Here is a 16,401-nt window from a genome sequence, read left to right as displayed (position 1 = left end):
GGCCACTACTGAGAAGGCCCTGTCTCTCAACCTGTGGGTCCTTAGGTGTTTTGGCCTACAACTACCAGAAATCTCAGCCAGTTTACCAGCTGTTAGGATTTCTGGGAGTTGAAAGCCAATACATCTGGGGACCCGCAGGTTGAGAACCATTGTTCTAGGAGCTTCTTTCCTTTCTCTCCCAGTCTCCTTGCCTTCAATCATGGAAGTCCCAAACATACTGTAGTTGGTTTTTTAAAAAAGGGGGGGGGGGGGGAATAAAGTTAAAAAGCTCTCAGTAGCACAATTCCAAAAGCCAAGATTACTATGAAGGAGAAATGACAAAATAAAACAAAGTGGGTTTTTTTTCATGTTAGGAGTGACTTGAGAAACTGCAAGTCACTTCTGGTGTGAGAGAATTGGCCATCTGCAAGGACACTGCCCAGGGACACCCAGATATTTTGATTTTTTACCATCCTTGTGGAAAACTTCTCTCATGTCCCCACCTTGGGATCCAGAGCTGAGAGAGGGAGCCCATTCGCACTCTCCCTGGATTCAAACCTCCGACCTGTCAGTCTTCAGTCCTCCCGGCACAAGGATTTAACCCATTGCGCCACCAGAGGCTCCTAACAAAGTGGTGAGGTGCTATCTTGAAATTGTGGTATTCCTAATGACTGAATTGTTGTCATTAATTATAATTACAACACCAGACTCATGAAGCAGAATTTTGGGAGAAAAAATGAGCATTAATGCTCAGTAGGATATCTCCCATAGGAACGCCCATGATTCCTCATCACTGAAGCGATTCAACACAGGCAAATTTGACATTTTCAATCCTACGTGTTTTTACCTACATTCTCCCATTTTCATCTACATCTGAAGCTCAGAAGATACTTTCTAACCAGCTCCAGTTCCCTATATTTCAGAGTCAGTTCACAGATGAAGCAGTACAGGAGAGAAGCAGAAGTCCCCTTGTGTCGTATGATGGGATCCATGTTGCTTCATCTATGAACTGTTTCAGAAGTGTGTGGAAATGGTAAGCAGGGGGGCAATCTTGTGACATGGTTTCTTATACAAAAAATTGACACAAGGCGTTATATGCCCAACTACGTTGCATATGGGATCCCTAGTATTTCCATGAAGAAAAAGATGGCCTTTGAGACTGATGAGGACTCTCCTGACCTGAACACAATGCATACCTCCAGCAGGCACCTCATTGCTTCAGCTGCCCCTGGTGCTATAGGATCATTGGAGTCAAATAGCTGAAAAATTTTTTTAGCTCTGAAGCAATTTTCAAATATCATGATCCTGTGGCCAGTCAAGGAACCAGTCAAGCCAGTTGTGACCATATTTGCTTATCTGTCAAAGACATTGAATGGGCCAAAAGGCAATTGACCAGTCTGGGAGAAAGAGCCTGCTGTTTTGGAGTCATTTCTTAGAGGGTGCATCGTGTGAGCAGACCATCACACTTTGGAGGAGCCGAAAACACATTGGAAACTGAGCTCACCAACAGGTTAGATGGGTCAAATTATTTTATAAGTTCCAAATTAGAATCTTGACTGATGCTTTATCATGATTGCATCCAAGTCGGAGAGAGAAGGAGGTGGACGTAGTGTTCAACAGCCCCCAAAATAAAGTGGTCTCTGGAAAATTGGTATAAAGAAGTCTGAATTCTTAAAATATGACTTCTTGCAGTTTGTTCGTTGGTAAGATTGAACAGTATTTCACCTCACCAGGCTGTAATGAGAGGAATCAAGTTACTTGCAGACCATTTTCCACATAAGATACAATGTCTTTAAGAATTCACTTACCAAGTCCTCAATGACTTGGTTTCTAGAGATGGTGAAGCCTGGTGGCTTCTATGCCAGTCAACCTGCTCTGCACTTCCTGATCGAGCTTTCCGAGGTGATGAAATCTTTCCCCTAAATCAGTGGTTCCCAACCTTTGGACTTCCAGATGTTTTGGACTTCAACTCCCAGAAATCCTTGCCAGCTTAACAGCTGTTAGGAATTGTGGGTGCTGAAGTCCAAAACATCCAAATGCCCAAAGGTGGGGAACCACTGCCCTTAATAGATTCGGCACCTTGAAAAATTCAGTCCAAAACTCGGAATGGAGTCCCTACTCTACTGGCTGGCCATAAACCATCATCTATCTACAGACCTAAGAATGAGTTCTTCCTCCTCTGCTTTCAATGAGTCATGTTCATATTATAATGGCACGTATTTCAGTAAGACTGGTGTTGAAGTCCATGGTTAAGAAACAATTATTATTATCATCATTGTTGTCATCGTCATCCCTCTGGAGATACACAATGGAGTAAACTTATTCATGGGGATAGGGGGTATCTAGAGACTACATTCTTGTATCCATCTTTTAAAAATGTTTATTAGGTGTGTTATCTATTGAACAGGGCCGCAATGGCACAGCGGGTTAAACCGCTGAGCTACTGAACTTGCTGACTGGAAGGTCAGCAGTTCAAATCAGCTGGATGGAGTGAACTCCGGCTGTTAGCCCCAGTTTCTACCAATCTAGCAGTTTGAAAACATGCAACTGTGAGTAGATCAATACGTTTCGCTTTAGCAAAAAGGTAATGGTGCTCCATGCAGACATGCCAGCCACATGATCTGGGAGGTTGCTACGGACAATGCTGTCTCTTTGGCTTAGAAATGGAGATGAGCACCACCACCCAGAGTTGGACATAACTAGACTCAATTTAATGTCAAGGGGAAACCTTTACCTTTATTGTATCTATTGACCACCATGAGTTCTTATAGGCAGGTAGGCAAGAAAACAATACAGATGATGATGATGATGATGATGATGAGACTTCTTGCAGTTTGTTGCAATGCCAAGTTCATGAAGCAGGTTCATGTAATATGACTTCTCTGTATGTAGATGAACTACAACACCAAAACTCAAAGTCAATGCTCACCAAACCATTCTAGTGTTTTCTGTTAGTCATGGGAGTCTGTGTGCCAAGTTTGGTTCAATTCCATCGTTGGTGGAGTTCAGAATGCTCTTTGATTATAGGTTAACTATAAATCCCAGCAACTACAACTCCCAATTGACAAAATCATTATTTTTTTAGTAATGGTCACTCCTTGGGTTAGTAGGTGTCTTGTAGCCAAATTTGTTGGCAATTCATCAGCAGAAAATATATATTTTCTATTGAGTTCAAACACTTATTAACTTCTATAAAAGGTCCAACCTTCAGGCTTCTGCCAGTTTATTTATTAAGAATGAGTAACCACTCAAAATGATGAGTTCCAACAGACCTCTGGCCTAAGTATGGACTTGCTTCTTGACCCCTCATTCTAAGGTTCTGTACACCTCGGTGCCACCGGAGTCCATTTTAGTTCAAATGTTATTGATTAACCAGTACAACATTCTAGGTTGTAAATGGGACTACAACAAAAATGTCAGAGCATGGAGAGATTTTGTTCATTTTGTTTCAGCCAACCATGACCTCATATTCCGTGCCACAAATATTTATTTTATTTATTGGGAGGTAAGAGTTACAGCCATAGGGTTAAAGCCTTCTGCCACCATAGCACAACATATAACTATAACAACTTCATCACACGTAATAAAATAAGTGTTCCTACACTTTTAAGAAACGACTACTGACAGAACCCATCACATGCCACACACTTGTTCCATGGGTTCCAGATATTTCACAATTTCTAAAGTGTGGGGTTTTTTTTACCTATACTTCCTAAGTCAATTGAGAATCAACTTATTTTTCAATTCCCTGTGAAGAGACAAGGGAAAAGGCCCAATTTAACGTGTGATGGGAATTCCCACATGTTAAATGTGGTGGTCATGTAAAATTATTTTAAAAATTTGGGAAAGGGTATTTAAAGAAATAAGTACAAGAATAAAAAATTGAGATAGAGAAGGCTAAACTGCTGTGCTGCAGAAAAATCCTACTGATCGAAGGGTCGGCAGTTTGATCCTGAGTCGGGTTGCGCACCCACTGCTAGCCCCAGCTCACCTGCCTACCTAGCAGGTCGAAAGCGGAGATGTGAGCAGATAAATAGGTACTGCGTTTTGCGGGGAAATAATAAAGGATATTGATCGGAGGAAAGCTCCTCGACATGGAAGCTGGAACAACAGCACCCTCCTGTGGCTGGAGTCGAGCACAAACTCCAAGACACCAGAAATAAGATGGGAAAACTGCCTCTACCTCTGTTTGTTTTGTCCATCCTTGTTAAATTGTATAATCAGCATTGAATGTGTGTCTGTAAGTCACTTTGAGTCCCCTTTGGGGTGAGAAGGGCAGGATATAAATAATGTAAATAAATAAATAAGTAAATTACTTATGCATGACAATATAATTACCTCACAAGAGGAGATGGAATTGGTCTCTAACCTACTAACAGCCACAAAATTATCAATGGCATTTTTTTTGGAAAAAGAACAAATTTAACTAGAAGAATGGTGCAGAGAAATTTGGAATATAGCTGTTAATAACAAGTTGATTTGCGATATAAAAATTAAAAAGGGAATATCGAAACAAACAGATTTTTTGAAAATATGAGGAAAATTTATTGAGTATATCTTTAATGAGGGAAAGGGGTACAAGCCAGCAACAGCAGCAATGAAATTTTGGACTTGTGAAACAAGGTTTTGTGTGTGTATTTGTGTGTGTCAGGAGCAACTTGAGAAACTGCAAGTCGCTTCTGGTGTGAGAGAATTGATTGTCTGCAACGATGTTGCTCAGGGAATGCCCGGATGTTTTGATGTTTACCATCCTTGTGGGAGGCTTCTGTCATGTCCCCGCATGGGGAGCTGGAGCTGTCAGAGGGAGCTCATCTGCACTCTCCCTAAATTCGAACCTCTGACTTGTCAGTCTTCAGTCCTGCCGGCACAAGGGTTTAACCCATTGTGCCACCGGGGGCTCCACTTGCCAGGTGATGAATGGGAATGTGAACATCTTGTATATATAGATAATTGCATTTTCTATTCACTCTCAGATAATTCCATAATTCTACCATCCTGATACAAGATGAGTTGGTTGGTCCTGGTAAAGGTAGCACGAAATAAGGGTGGGGAGGTATAATAATAATAGAAATAATATAGAAATAAAACATATATAAGTAGATCAAAGAGGTGTAATATGGATACATGTAACATTAGTTGTAACCTGGGAAAGTTAAAAACAAGATAAGAAGTATACTTAAGCTGTGTTTCAGTTTTTTTTTTTTTACTGTTGATTTGTGTAAAATAGGAATATTCTTTTGACACCTGGAATACTGTGTCCAATTCTGGGCACCGCAATTTAAGGGAGATGTTTACAAGCTGGAATGTGTCCAGAGGAAAGTGACTCAAATGATCAAGAGTCTAGAGAACAAGCCCTATGAGGAGTGGCCTAAAGAGTTGGGCATGTTCAGCCTGTAGAAGAGAAAATAGAGGAGGCATGCTAGCCATGTATAAAGATGAGAGAGGAATTCATAGGGAGGAGGGAGCAGGCTCAGTTTTTGCTGCCTTGGAGACTAGGACATGGAATAATGGCTTCAAACTACAGGAAAGGAGATTCCACCAGAACATTAGAACTGTGAGAGCTGTTCAGCAGTGGAACTCTCTGCCCTGGAGTGTGATAGAGGCTCCTTCTTTGGAGGCTACTAAACAGCGGATGAATGGCCATCTGTCAGGGATGCTTTGAATGCAATTTTCCTGCTTCTTGAATGCAATTTTCCTGCTTCTTGGCAGTGGGTTAGACTGGATGGCCCACAAGGTCTATTCCAACTCAATGATTCTATGATTCTATGACTAAGATATTGTAAAAAGGGGACATGGTGTATACCTATACATTTTGATTTATAAATCTAAAGATTAAAAAAAAAAGAAGTCACTAAAGCCAAAGTGGGCAAATTGTGACCCTTGAGCTTCATCAGTTCCCAGGGTTCTTTACACAACCCTTGGGCTCTCCAGGCTGCCAAAGTCCAGGCCCTCACACAGGTCAAATTGCCCTTTCATCTGATACACTATGACCCCATGCCTCAATTTATCCCACATTGTTATAGTTTTTATTGTTAAAGGCTTTGAGTGTCCCTTGGCAGAGAAAAAGCAGGGTATAAAAACATAAAAATAATCTAAAAATAATACCCTGGAAAAGGAAAATGTGGATAATAGCAAAGTTTATTGAAATGAATGAATTCTGCTGGAATAGAATCTCTCATCATCGCCATTAATTTGCTAGGTCATCCAACATGACTTTATGGGACTTTCCTGCAGAAGCATTGAATAGCCTGGAGGGCTGAGAGAGGACATATGTTGTTAGATGCAGGTAGATGAAGCCATTGGTCCTGGTTCTATAGGTATGAGGAGGGGGATCATAGTTTACAATCCTAATGTTGTTGAGCAACTGCACTCTTCTCCCCAAACGCTTATGATCAATATACACTTCAAGCAAGAAATATGGTTTATTTGTTTATTTTAAAAACATTTTTCGCTAATAGGGAAAAGGAAGGGGTCTGAGGCTATTAGGAATTGTGGGAATTGAAGTCCAAAATACCTGAAGGGCTGAAGTTTTTTAAAGAAATATTTCAAACATTGCAAAACGTTTCAAATATTTTCATAGGTAATCACTCATGGCAGAGTATGTTTTGCAGGTGACCTTACTCTAGAAAAAATGTGACCACTTGTATTGTCCACCAATAGGATTCTAACTCAAATTATTTCCATTGGACTAAACATTCTCTGTGTTCTCTGAGTTCAGCAGACTGAAGACCACTATACAAGCAATTTATGTATTTATTGTGTCAGAAGGGAATTGCGAGTACAGTTATAATGTATTGTTGAAGGCTTTCATGGCCGGAATCACTGGGTTGTTTTAAGTTTTTCCGGGCTATATGGCCATGTTCTAGAGGCATTTTCTCCTGACGTTTCGCCTGCATCTATGGCAAGCATCCTCAGAGGATGCTTGCCATAGATGCAGGTGAAACGTCAGGAGAAAATGCCTCTAGAACATGGTCATATAGCCTGGAGAAACCTACAACCACACAGTTATAATGTATTTAAAAACGCAAACAAAGTTAAAAGCTTGGCATTATACTAGATTTCCTTTGACCAGAAGCTCGTCACTTGATGCGTCTCTGGTGCCGCTGTGAGAAAGTCCTCCATTGTGCATGTGGCAGAGCTCAGGTTACATTGTAGTACATTGTCTGTGGTTTGCTCTCCTCTGCATTCGCATGTCGTGGACTCTTCATTTCTTAAGGTTGGATCTGCATCTCGTGGTGCCAGACCGCAGCCTGTTCAGCGCCTTCCAAGTCACCCAGACATCTGTGTGTCTAGGAGGGAGTTTATTTATTTATTTATTTATTTATTTACTGTATTTATATCCCACTCTTCTCAGCACTCGGGCGACTCAGAGCGGTTCACAATAGCAAAATTCAATGCTCAAAACAGTTACAAAACATTTTAAAACAGTTACAAAAACTTAAAACAATAGCATGATAAACAATCAATTAAACATCATATAACATCTCATTATCATCTCATAGAGTTTCTCATCAGGTATCAGCCACTGATCGAGGTTCTAGGTTTTAGCCTGTCACTTTTGGACTTTTGCTTGCTGAGGTGTTTCTTCGAGTATCTCTGTAGATCTTAGTCAGCTGTTTCTTGATTCAAGTCATTGGCTTGCTGGTTGATATCCGAACAGAGGATAGCCCAGAGATGTCAATACCTTGACCCTTTCATTACAGGCTGCTACTTCCTGATGGATGTCAGGTGGTGCAATACTGGTTAACAGTATAATTTCTCCAGTGGTGTTTGGTGTAGACATCCTGTGGTAATGCAGCATATCTCATTAAGAGCCACGTCTACTGTTTTAATGTGATGAGATGTATTCCGCACTGGGAATGCGTATTCAGCAGCAGAGTAGCAAAACGCAAGGGCAAATGTCTTCACTGTGTCTGGTTGTGATCCTCAGGTTGTGCCAGTCAGCTTTCATATAAAATTATTTCTAGCACCCACTTTTTGCTTGATTTTCAAGCAGTGCTTCTTGTAAGTCAGAGCACGGTCCAGGGTGACTCCCAGGTATTTAGGTGTTCTGCAATGCCCCAGTGGGATTCCTTCCCAGGTCATCCTCAGAGCTCGAGATGCTTGTCTGTTCACAAGATGAAAAGCACATACCTGCGTTTTAGATGGATTAGGAATCAGCTGTTTACATCCAAGCAATAATCCATGCTGATTTATGATCAGTTTTAAAATGGAGAAGAAGAGCCTTGCTGTCCATTTCAAACATTTATTAACTGGGGAGGAAAGGAGAAAGGGTGCCTTTTGTAAATCAGCATATCTCCAGTTGAAAGTTAACGTTTGATAGTGGGAAAAGGATCTACTAATGTACAGCTACATTTTAGTGCATTATTTTCTGGTTTAAAGTTAATGGTTCATTTATGTATGAAATACATACTATTCGACTTTCTTTAAATCCTGTGGTTTTCCTTTCGGTCTGCAATCAATCTACTATCCAGAGAGTGGAAACTTCCAGTCATCCGCTTACATATGAACAGGTAGATATTCTGTATTCTATTTCTTGTGATTTAGAAAAACCGGATAGTGATCAAAACTGAGAGTCTTGTTTTTCCAAGAGTGCATCTATACCACTTTAACTGCCATGGCTCAATGCTATCGGATCATAGGAGCTGTAGGTTGCTTGGTGAGGCACCAGCATTTGTAGTAGAGTTCTGTGTGCCAAGTTTGGTTCATTTCCATCATTGGTGGAGTTCAGAATGCTCTTTGATTGTGGGTGAACTATAAATCCCAGCAACTACAACTCCCAAATGACAAAATCAATCCCACCCCACCCTCCACCCCATCCCACCAGTGTTCAAATTTCAATGTATTTGATATTTGTGCCAAATTTGGTCAAATGAATTAAAATACATCCTGCATATCAGATATTTACATTATGATTCATAACAGTAGCAAAATGACTGTTATGAGGTAGCACCAAAAATAATGTTATGGTTGGGAGTCACCACAACATAAGGAACTGTATTAAGGGGTTGTGGCATTAGGAAGGTTGGGAAACACTGAGTTATGATCTAATGAAGATGATAATGTTTTAAATTTAAATGTCTAGGTCAAATGGAAACAAGACTTATTGGAAAACATGGATATTCCATGGTCTCAACTGCAACCCATGCCATATGGATTAATTGGCCAATAAAACATACAAAAGTAGATTCCAGGGTTTACAAGACTTTTAGCCTTCTCTGCCAGAAAGCGCTGGTGCCTCACCAAACTACAATTGCAAGGATTCAATAACATTGAGCCATGGTAATTAAGCACTATTGGGGTGGTGAAGTTGTTTTGGGGTGTGGGTAAAATGAACTATGGATTTATTTTATTTTTTTGTCGTGTCAGGAGCGACTTGAGAAACTGCAAGTCGCTTCTGGTGTGAGAGAATTGGCCGTCTGCAAGGATGTTGCCCAGGGGACGCCTGGATGATTTGATGATTTGTGGGAGGCTTCTCTCATGTCCCTGCATGAGGAGCTGGAGCTGATAGAGGGAGCTCATCTGCATCTCCCCGGATTTGAACCTGCGACCTGTTGGTCTTCAGTCCTGCCGGCACGGGGGTTTAACCCACTATGCCACCAGGGGCTCCATGAACTATGAATACTGAGTCCTTACACCAGGGGGTTGTACTGTAATGGATGCCCCCACTGGAGTTGTCATCACATGTAACTTCTTCAGTTCCCTATTCTCTTAGGAGCCCCGGTAGAGTAATGGGTTAAACCCTTGTGGCAGCAGAAGTGAAGACCAACAGGTCGCAGGTTCAAATCCAGGGAGAGCGTGGATCAGCTCCCTCTGTCAGCTCCAGCTTCTCATGCGGGGACATGAGAGAAGCCTCCCACAAGGATGGTTAAACATCAAAACATCTGGGCATCCCCTGGGAAACTTCCTTGAAGATGGCCAATTCTCTCACACCAGAAGCGACTTGCGATTTTTCAAGTCGCTCCTGACACACACAAACATTGTAAAGCTGGAGGATCTTGAGTTTCTACTTATGAAAACACAATGGATGTAGACAAAATACCTAATTTCATTGGAGTATTATATTTACAAGTTCTCAATCAGCATCAGCCCTACTCGTTAATTCATGATATCTGTATTTGTTGTTTAACAGAATTTGGGATTATCCTTCGACTCTTACTACACGGGAAGGGATTTGTGTTGGCTGAAATGAAGTTTCTATCTAGACTCCCAGTCTTAAAACCCACCTTTGCCCCCAAATGGCCTTATCAAATCAAAAACCAAGCCTGCAGTGGATCACCATCACTGGACTTCTCAGACTATGAAGATGTGCCTGAGTATTTCAATTTTGCCAAAGATGTGCTGGATAAATGGGCCCAAAAAGAGAAGGTATGGCATTGTCAATATTCTTTAAGCATTCTGTTGTCATACATAGATAAATAAAAAAAGAGTACCTTCACAATAAACTTGAGCAAATCTCTCCCATTTTGAAGTATGTAGTACACAAAAGATATAGGAACATTGGAAACTTCCTTATACCGGGGCACACCATTGTTATATCTAGTCTGATGTCTAGCCTCCAAGATGCTGAAGATGGCAAAACCTATATATACCTCTACAGGCCCATAGCCAGGATTTCGATTGGGGGGGGGGAGGGCTGAGTTTGTTTCGGGGGGGGGGGGGCTGAGTCTGAGTGAAAGAGGGTCTACCCTAGCAAACCTTTTGTATCGTTATCCCAATACCCCCATGCATATGGGATATATTGAGTATGGTGATCAGATCATGATATGAATAAACATAACAGTTTAAATAATGCACCAGTAAGGCCTTTTCGTGAACCACCATGAGAATTTCAGGGGGGGGGGCTGAAGCCCGTCAAGCACCCCCCCCCCCTGTACCTGTACCTCTATCTATGTACAGTTGTATGTCTTGTCAGTGTATAACAACATTGAATGTTTGCTGTATATGTGTTCTGTTATCCACTGAGTCCCCTTCAGGGTGAGAATGGCGGAACATAAATACTGTAAATAAATAAATACATACATAAATACATAAATATTGTCAACCCTGACATGGTTTCAGTAAGTATTCCTGTTTATCCTCTAAAAAACTGAATCTGGAACCCTCTGAAATAAAGTATTGTATTTCATCACATAATAGTCACACTTTCCTCCCTTTTTCTCATCAAAAAAGAGATGATACGACTATTATGTGAGGAAAAAAATCTGCCTATGATTCTTTAATTTCTGGATTTTTAAAAATAAAATCCCTTTTACCTCTGAAAAGGGAGGAGGAGGAGGAATATTTCAGCCTGAAACAAACAGCTCAATTAAAAAATAATTAAAACAGCAGAGCCATTTGGTGTTGACTCTCGCTTCCTTTCTTTCTCTGAAGTCAAGGCAGTTAAAAAACTGTAAAGTGGAGGTCTTTGAAGCCCCATTCTTCTTTCCTCCATTTCCACTCCAGGGCAAGGAAGTTTTAAAAACCTGAAATGGAGGTCTCTGGAAATCGGATCTTCCCTCCATCCTCCTTTCTCCAAAGAACGCCATTCTAGGTTTTGTAAACTGCCTTGCCTCAGAAGGAGGGAAGAGGGAAGAGTGAAGCTTCAGAGACCTCCATGTTATAGTTTTTAAACTATCATGCCTGTCGAGAAAGAAGGAAGGAAGGGAAAATCAGTCCCAAACGGGGTGCGACGATTATGTGAGAGGAACAAAAATATCATTTTGGCACCTATCATTTTATTATGAGAGCCCTAAGCACAAAGTGGGATATAAAATAATAATGGATAAGTAGAATTAGGGGGTTAGATTATTTATTATCCTTAATGCACATATATTTTCTTTATATTAAGGAATATAAGAACATAATGAAAGTCATCCATATTTGAACAGTAGCAAAATGAGATTTTGGGACCCAGAGCATTATCTTGTCACTGCTCAGTTATTGACATATTTATTTATTTATTTATTTACTTTATTTGTGTACCGCCTTTCTCAGCCCTCAGGCAACTCATTAAAAAGCATAGAAAGTTTGCACGAACATACCTGTAAAATTGCCCTTAAAAATCCTGAAAGTGACTAGAAATCATTATTTCTTTCATCCTAATCAAGGAAACTTGCTTTGAATTCTGTTGATTAGTCTCTGGGCGCATCCACACTGGGTGGAAAGTGCGCAAGCTCCCAGGTATTCGTTGAGGGCGTCCAAACGATGCCCCACAAAATCCCAAAAGCTTTCACCACAAAGCAGGAAAACACTGCATTGAGGTGAGATTATTTGTTAGCAGGAAAGAAGCAGGTCTTCTTGAAAGACCCACGTCTTTCCTGCTGTGGGTGGAGTGTTGACTGCCTTTTCAGAAGCCCAGGGACTTTTGAAGGGGCCATCCACACAGCTGTCTCACATTTTCCGGGCTGAATCAGACCTGGGAAATGCAAGAGGGCTGTAACGCCCTCCCCAAACCCCCCTTTGAAAATAAAAGAACTTATCTGACTTCCATTTGCATGTTGCCAGAGCTCTCCTGGTGTGTAGGAATGATGTGCCAGGAAAAAAGGGGAGAGGAAAATCACTCCTGACCCGACCCTTTCTCCTAGCATGACATTCCTAGGCACCAGGAGAGTTCCAGCACCATGCCAATGGAGGCCAGGTGAGTTCTTTTATTTTTAAAAGGGGGTTGGGGGGGGGGGGTTAGCATGTACAGTTGTTCTCCCGGAAGGTTCTGGGAGCACATCTACACACTTATCTGCAAAAGTGCTGGCTTTTGCTGCTACTGTATGGACTACAGTCCGCCCTGACCCGGGATTCTTAAACCCAGGTTGAAGCGGACTTTACCACTGCCCTCTGCCAAAGTAGACCCATTGAATGAGTTGATGAATGGTAACTTCCATTGATTCTATGGGTCTACTCGACTTGTAAATACCAATGGAATCCAGGCCTTTATTTTTACCTGCTACATTACCGATGTGATAGGGATCCATCAAACTGCTGCTACATCCCAAAAGAGTTAGTTAAAGATAGCTACATTATTTATTACTTGTTTTTACTTTTCCCCAGTTCTATTAATGGAAATAAAACTGGAAAGTGGACAGACCTAGGACCAATGCTGTGAATGTTTGATGCCAAGTGAAAACATTTTTATAGGCATTTTTAAGGGGGAAATTATTCATATTTATTTTTCTAGCTAAAATACCATAGTTAAATGTTGTGGAACCACTATTCAGATTCTAGGCTGTTCTTATTGTACTGGATTTTCAAACTTTATGTCCATCACGCTGAAACCATCTTTGGAATAAAGATGGGGTTTAGAAACTTTTAATGGACCGTGGTAGCACAGCAGGTTAAACTGCTAAGCTGCAGAACTTGCAGACCACGAGGTCGGTGGTTCAAATCCGCTGAATGAGGTGAGCTCCTGTTGTTAGCCCCAGCTTCAGCCAACCTAGCATTCAAAAACATGCAAAGGTGAGTAAATCAATAGGTACAGCTTCAGCGGAAAGGTAATGGCACTCCATGCAGTCATGCCGGCCACATGACCTTGGAGGTGTCTACGGACAACACTGGCTCTTCGTCTTAGAAATTGAGTTGAGCACACACATTTATATTTATTTATTTACTTTACTTTACTTCTATACCGCTGTTCTCAGCCCGGGGGCGACACACACACACACCCCGCAGAGTTGGACTCAACTAGACTTAATGTCAAGGAGAAATCTTTACCTGTACTTTAGAAACTTTCTAAACACATGAATCATTTGATATAATGTATTGTTTCTGACAGGATGGGAGAAGGCCTTCCAACCCGGCTCTCTGGTGGGTGAATGACAAGGACGAGGAGGTGCGCTGGAGCTTTGAGGAGCTGGGCTTCCACTCCAGGAAAGTGGCCAATGTGCTCTCAGAAGTATGCGGCCTGGACAAAGGGGATGGGCTCCTACTGATTCTCCCAAGGGTCCCAGAATGGTGGATGATCTCAGTGGGCTGCATGCGGACGGGTCAGTACAACCCAACTGATGCTAACGAACCATAATAATCGCAGAGAGGCTGCAGCAGTTTGCTTTTGCCTAAGTGGGTTAAGTTCCTCAAGTACAAACTTCTTTTGCACTCTGAAATCAGTTTGCAGCAAAAGAAGTTAACTGAGGACCAAGGTGGAATTAGAAGCAATTTGACTATGCATTAAAACCAATAAAAGCAATGAAAGAAAAGAATATATTACCTTGATAGAGACAATAAACATTTCTACACACTTAAGAAACTGCCACCGATAGTGCTCTTCACACAATGCAAGCTTCAAACATGGGGTAGAGGTATCTTGCCATTTCTAAAATGTGGGTTTTCCCCACTATGCCTGAATTGATTGGCAAGTGACTTATTTTTCAATTCTCCACTTAGAGACGTGTTGGCTCGTGTTTAACTTCCTGTCCACAAGGACTCCAAGATCTTTTTCACACGTACTGCTATTGAGTCAAGCATTCCCTGTTCTGTATCTTTGCAGAATAGGGGAGGGGGAATGCAGTTTTAAAAGGGTGCCTTGGCTCTGCTTCATTGGAAGGGTGTTGAGGGCAAACGATTCCAGAAAATGTGGTTTCTTAAGACTGATGCCTTAACTCTCATCTAATTAAAGGCTATGAGGGAAAACGATCCCAGAAAAAGTGGTTTCTTAAGAAGGATGCTTTAACTCAGGTCTTGGTATGAGGACAAATGACATGGGAGGAGACATAGGCGTCCAGTGAGATGGCAAATCAAATGAATAAATCTTAAAGAAAGCAGAGCAAAGGATTAAGTGTGATGGTGGTAGGGAAATCTTCCGTATCATTTCAAAATGGGGCATGACAAAACTTAAGGAAAAACCAACACTTTACTTCATTTTACTTATCCCGTGGGATGAAGTCCCTTGACTTAACCAGACAATTCCAAGAAGCCCACTTACATCCAAACACCTTCTTCAAGCTCTGTACCTGATCTGAGAATGCAGAAGAGATATTCTTTTCTCTTTCTCAGCTTCTTTGCTTGTCCTTTTGTGTCCTAGGCACGTTTTTCTCTCCTTCCCATCCTGTTGCTTGTTCATTTTTTGACTAGACATGTTCTTCTCTCCTTCCCATCCTCTTTGCTTGTTCTTTTCCTTCCTAGGCGTTGTCTTTATGCCAGCAACGATCCAACTGACATCTAAAGACATCCTATACAGGCTCCAAGCTTCAAAGGCCAGATGCATCATCACAAATGATGCCTTGGCTCCATCAATAGACTCTATTGCATCTGAATGTGACTCACTGAAGAGCCGGGTCTTGGTCTCCAAAGGCAGTAGGAGAGAAGGATGGCTGGACTTCCATGACCTTGTGGCGTGAGTATCCCCTTTCCTGCTTCATAAGGCAAATGATCATCTCAAGATAGATGGCAGCAGGAGATGAGATTGGGTTTTCACAGTCAGAACAGTTATCCCTTGACTTTTGCATATTTGATTATTCACAATACTTGATTAAAACATTCTCTTTAAGAATCTCTAGGTCCTCCAGTGTCACACTATGGTCAATTTCTTCCAGTCAAGCTGGAGGACCTAGAGATTTCTAGAGAAAGTGCAATTCTGTGGTCTGTTTCCTTCAGAAATCAACTATAGAATCATGGTAGAACATCTCAAATTTCCTAAAGAGGTGTTTTCTTTTCTTTTTTAATAGTAAATTTATGTTACATTTCTATTCATTTAGTTACAAAGAACCATCTCTACAATTCATAGAGTTATTTCTTCTCCTTTCCCCCATTGTGCCACCCATTGTGCTCCCCATCTCCGGAGTCATCCTTTTCTTTATTATCTCACCAGAACCTCATTTCTTCTGGTGAGGGTTGGTTCCCATCTTCTTTCTTTAATGTTTCTTCAATAATTTATTTCCATATACTTTCAAAATCATTATTCTTCCTTGGGCCTTTTTTGACCTTAAGATTACGTGTTAATTTATCATTTATTGCTAATTTCCAAATTTCCTTATACCATTCTTCTATCTTAGTTTCCACCTCTCCTTTCCCATTTTTTGCTATTAATAGCGTTGCAGCTGTTAACAATATTGTTATCAAACTCTTTTCATTTTCATTCCATTCATCTGTATTACAGATAGTTAACAGTATAGTTGCCAGATTTATATTTTTTTAAAAATCTTCATAATACTTTCTAACTCTACTATAACTTTTCTCCAAACCTCTGTACATATTTGCATTGCCACCACACGTGAATATATGTTCCCCTTTCTTGGCAATCCCTCCAACATTTGTATTGTCGAAGGCTTTCATGGCTGGAATCACTGGGTTGTTGTAGGATTTTTCGGCTATATTGCCATGTTCTAGAGGCATTCTCTCCTGACGTTTTGCCTGCATCTATGGCAAGCATCCTCAGAGGTTATGAGGTCTGTTGGAAACTAGGAAAATTGGGTTTATATATCTGTGGGATGATGTCCAAGGTGGGAGAAAGAA

At 41.1% G+C, this 16,401-nt stretch overlaps 1 protein-coding gene across 1 annotated transcript in view; it reads left to right on the top strand.

The window, feature by feature from the left end:
* Positions 1–1,074: 1,074 nt before the first annotated feature.
* The window catches only part of LOC137095293 (acyl-coenzyme A synthetase ACSM3, mitochondrial-like), a 30,080-nt gene continuing 14,753 nt past the window's right edge, over positions 1,075–16,401 (top strand). The window contains exons 1-4 of the mRNA XM_067461755.1: positions 1,075–1,210; positions 10,112–10,347; positions 13,727–13,937; positions 15,073–15,283. Of these exons, the coding sequence (XP_067317856.1) occupies positions 1,075–1,210; positions 10,112–10,347; positions 13,727–13,937; positions 15,073–15,283 (794 nt within the window). The remainder of the gene's footprint in view (positions 1,211–10,111; positions 10,348–13,726; positions 13,938–15,072; positions 15,284–16,401) is intronic.

The sequence above is a fragment of the Anolis sagrei genome, chromosome Y (assembly GCF_037176765.1).
Source record: "Anolis sagrei isolate rAnoSag1 chromosome Y, rAnoSag1.mat, whole genome shotgun sequence".
Lineage (NCBI taxonomy): Eukaryota > Metazoa > Chordata > Lepidosauria > Squamata > Dactyloidae > Anolis > Anolis sagrei.
The sequence above is the reverse complement of the archived record's forward strand: the minus strand, read 5'-3'. Positions and strand labels throughout refer to the sequence as shown.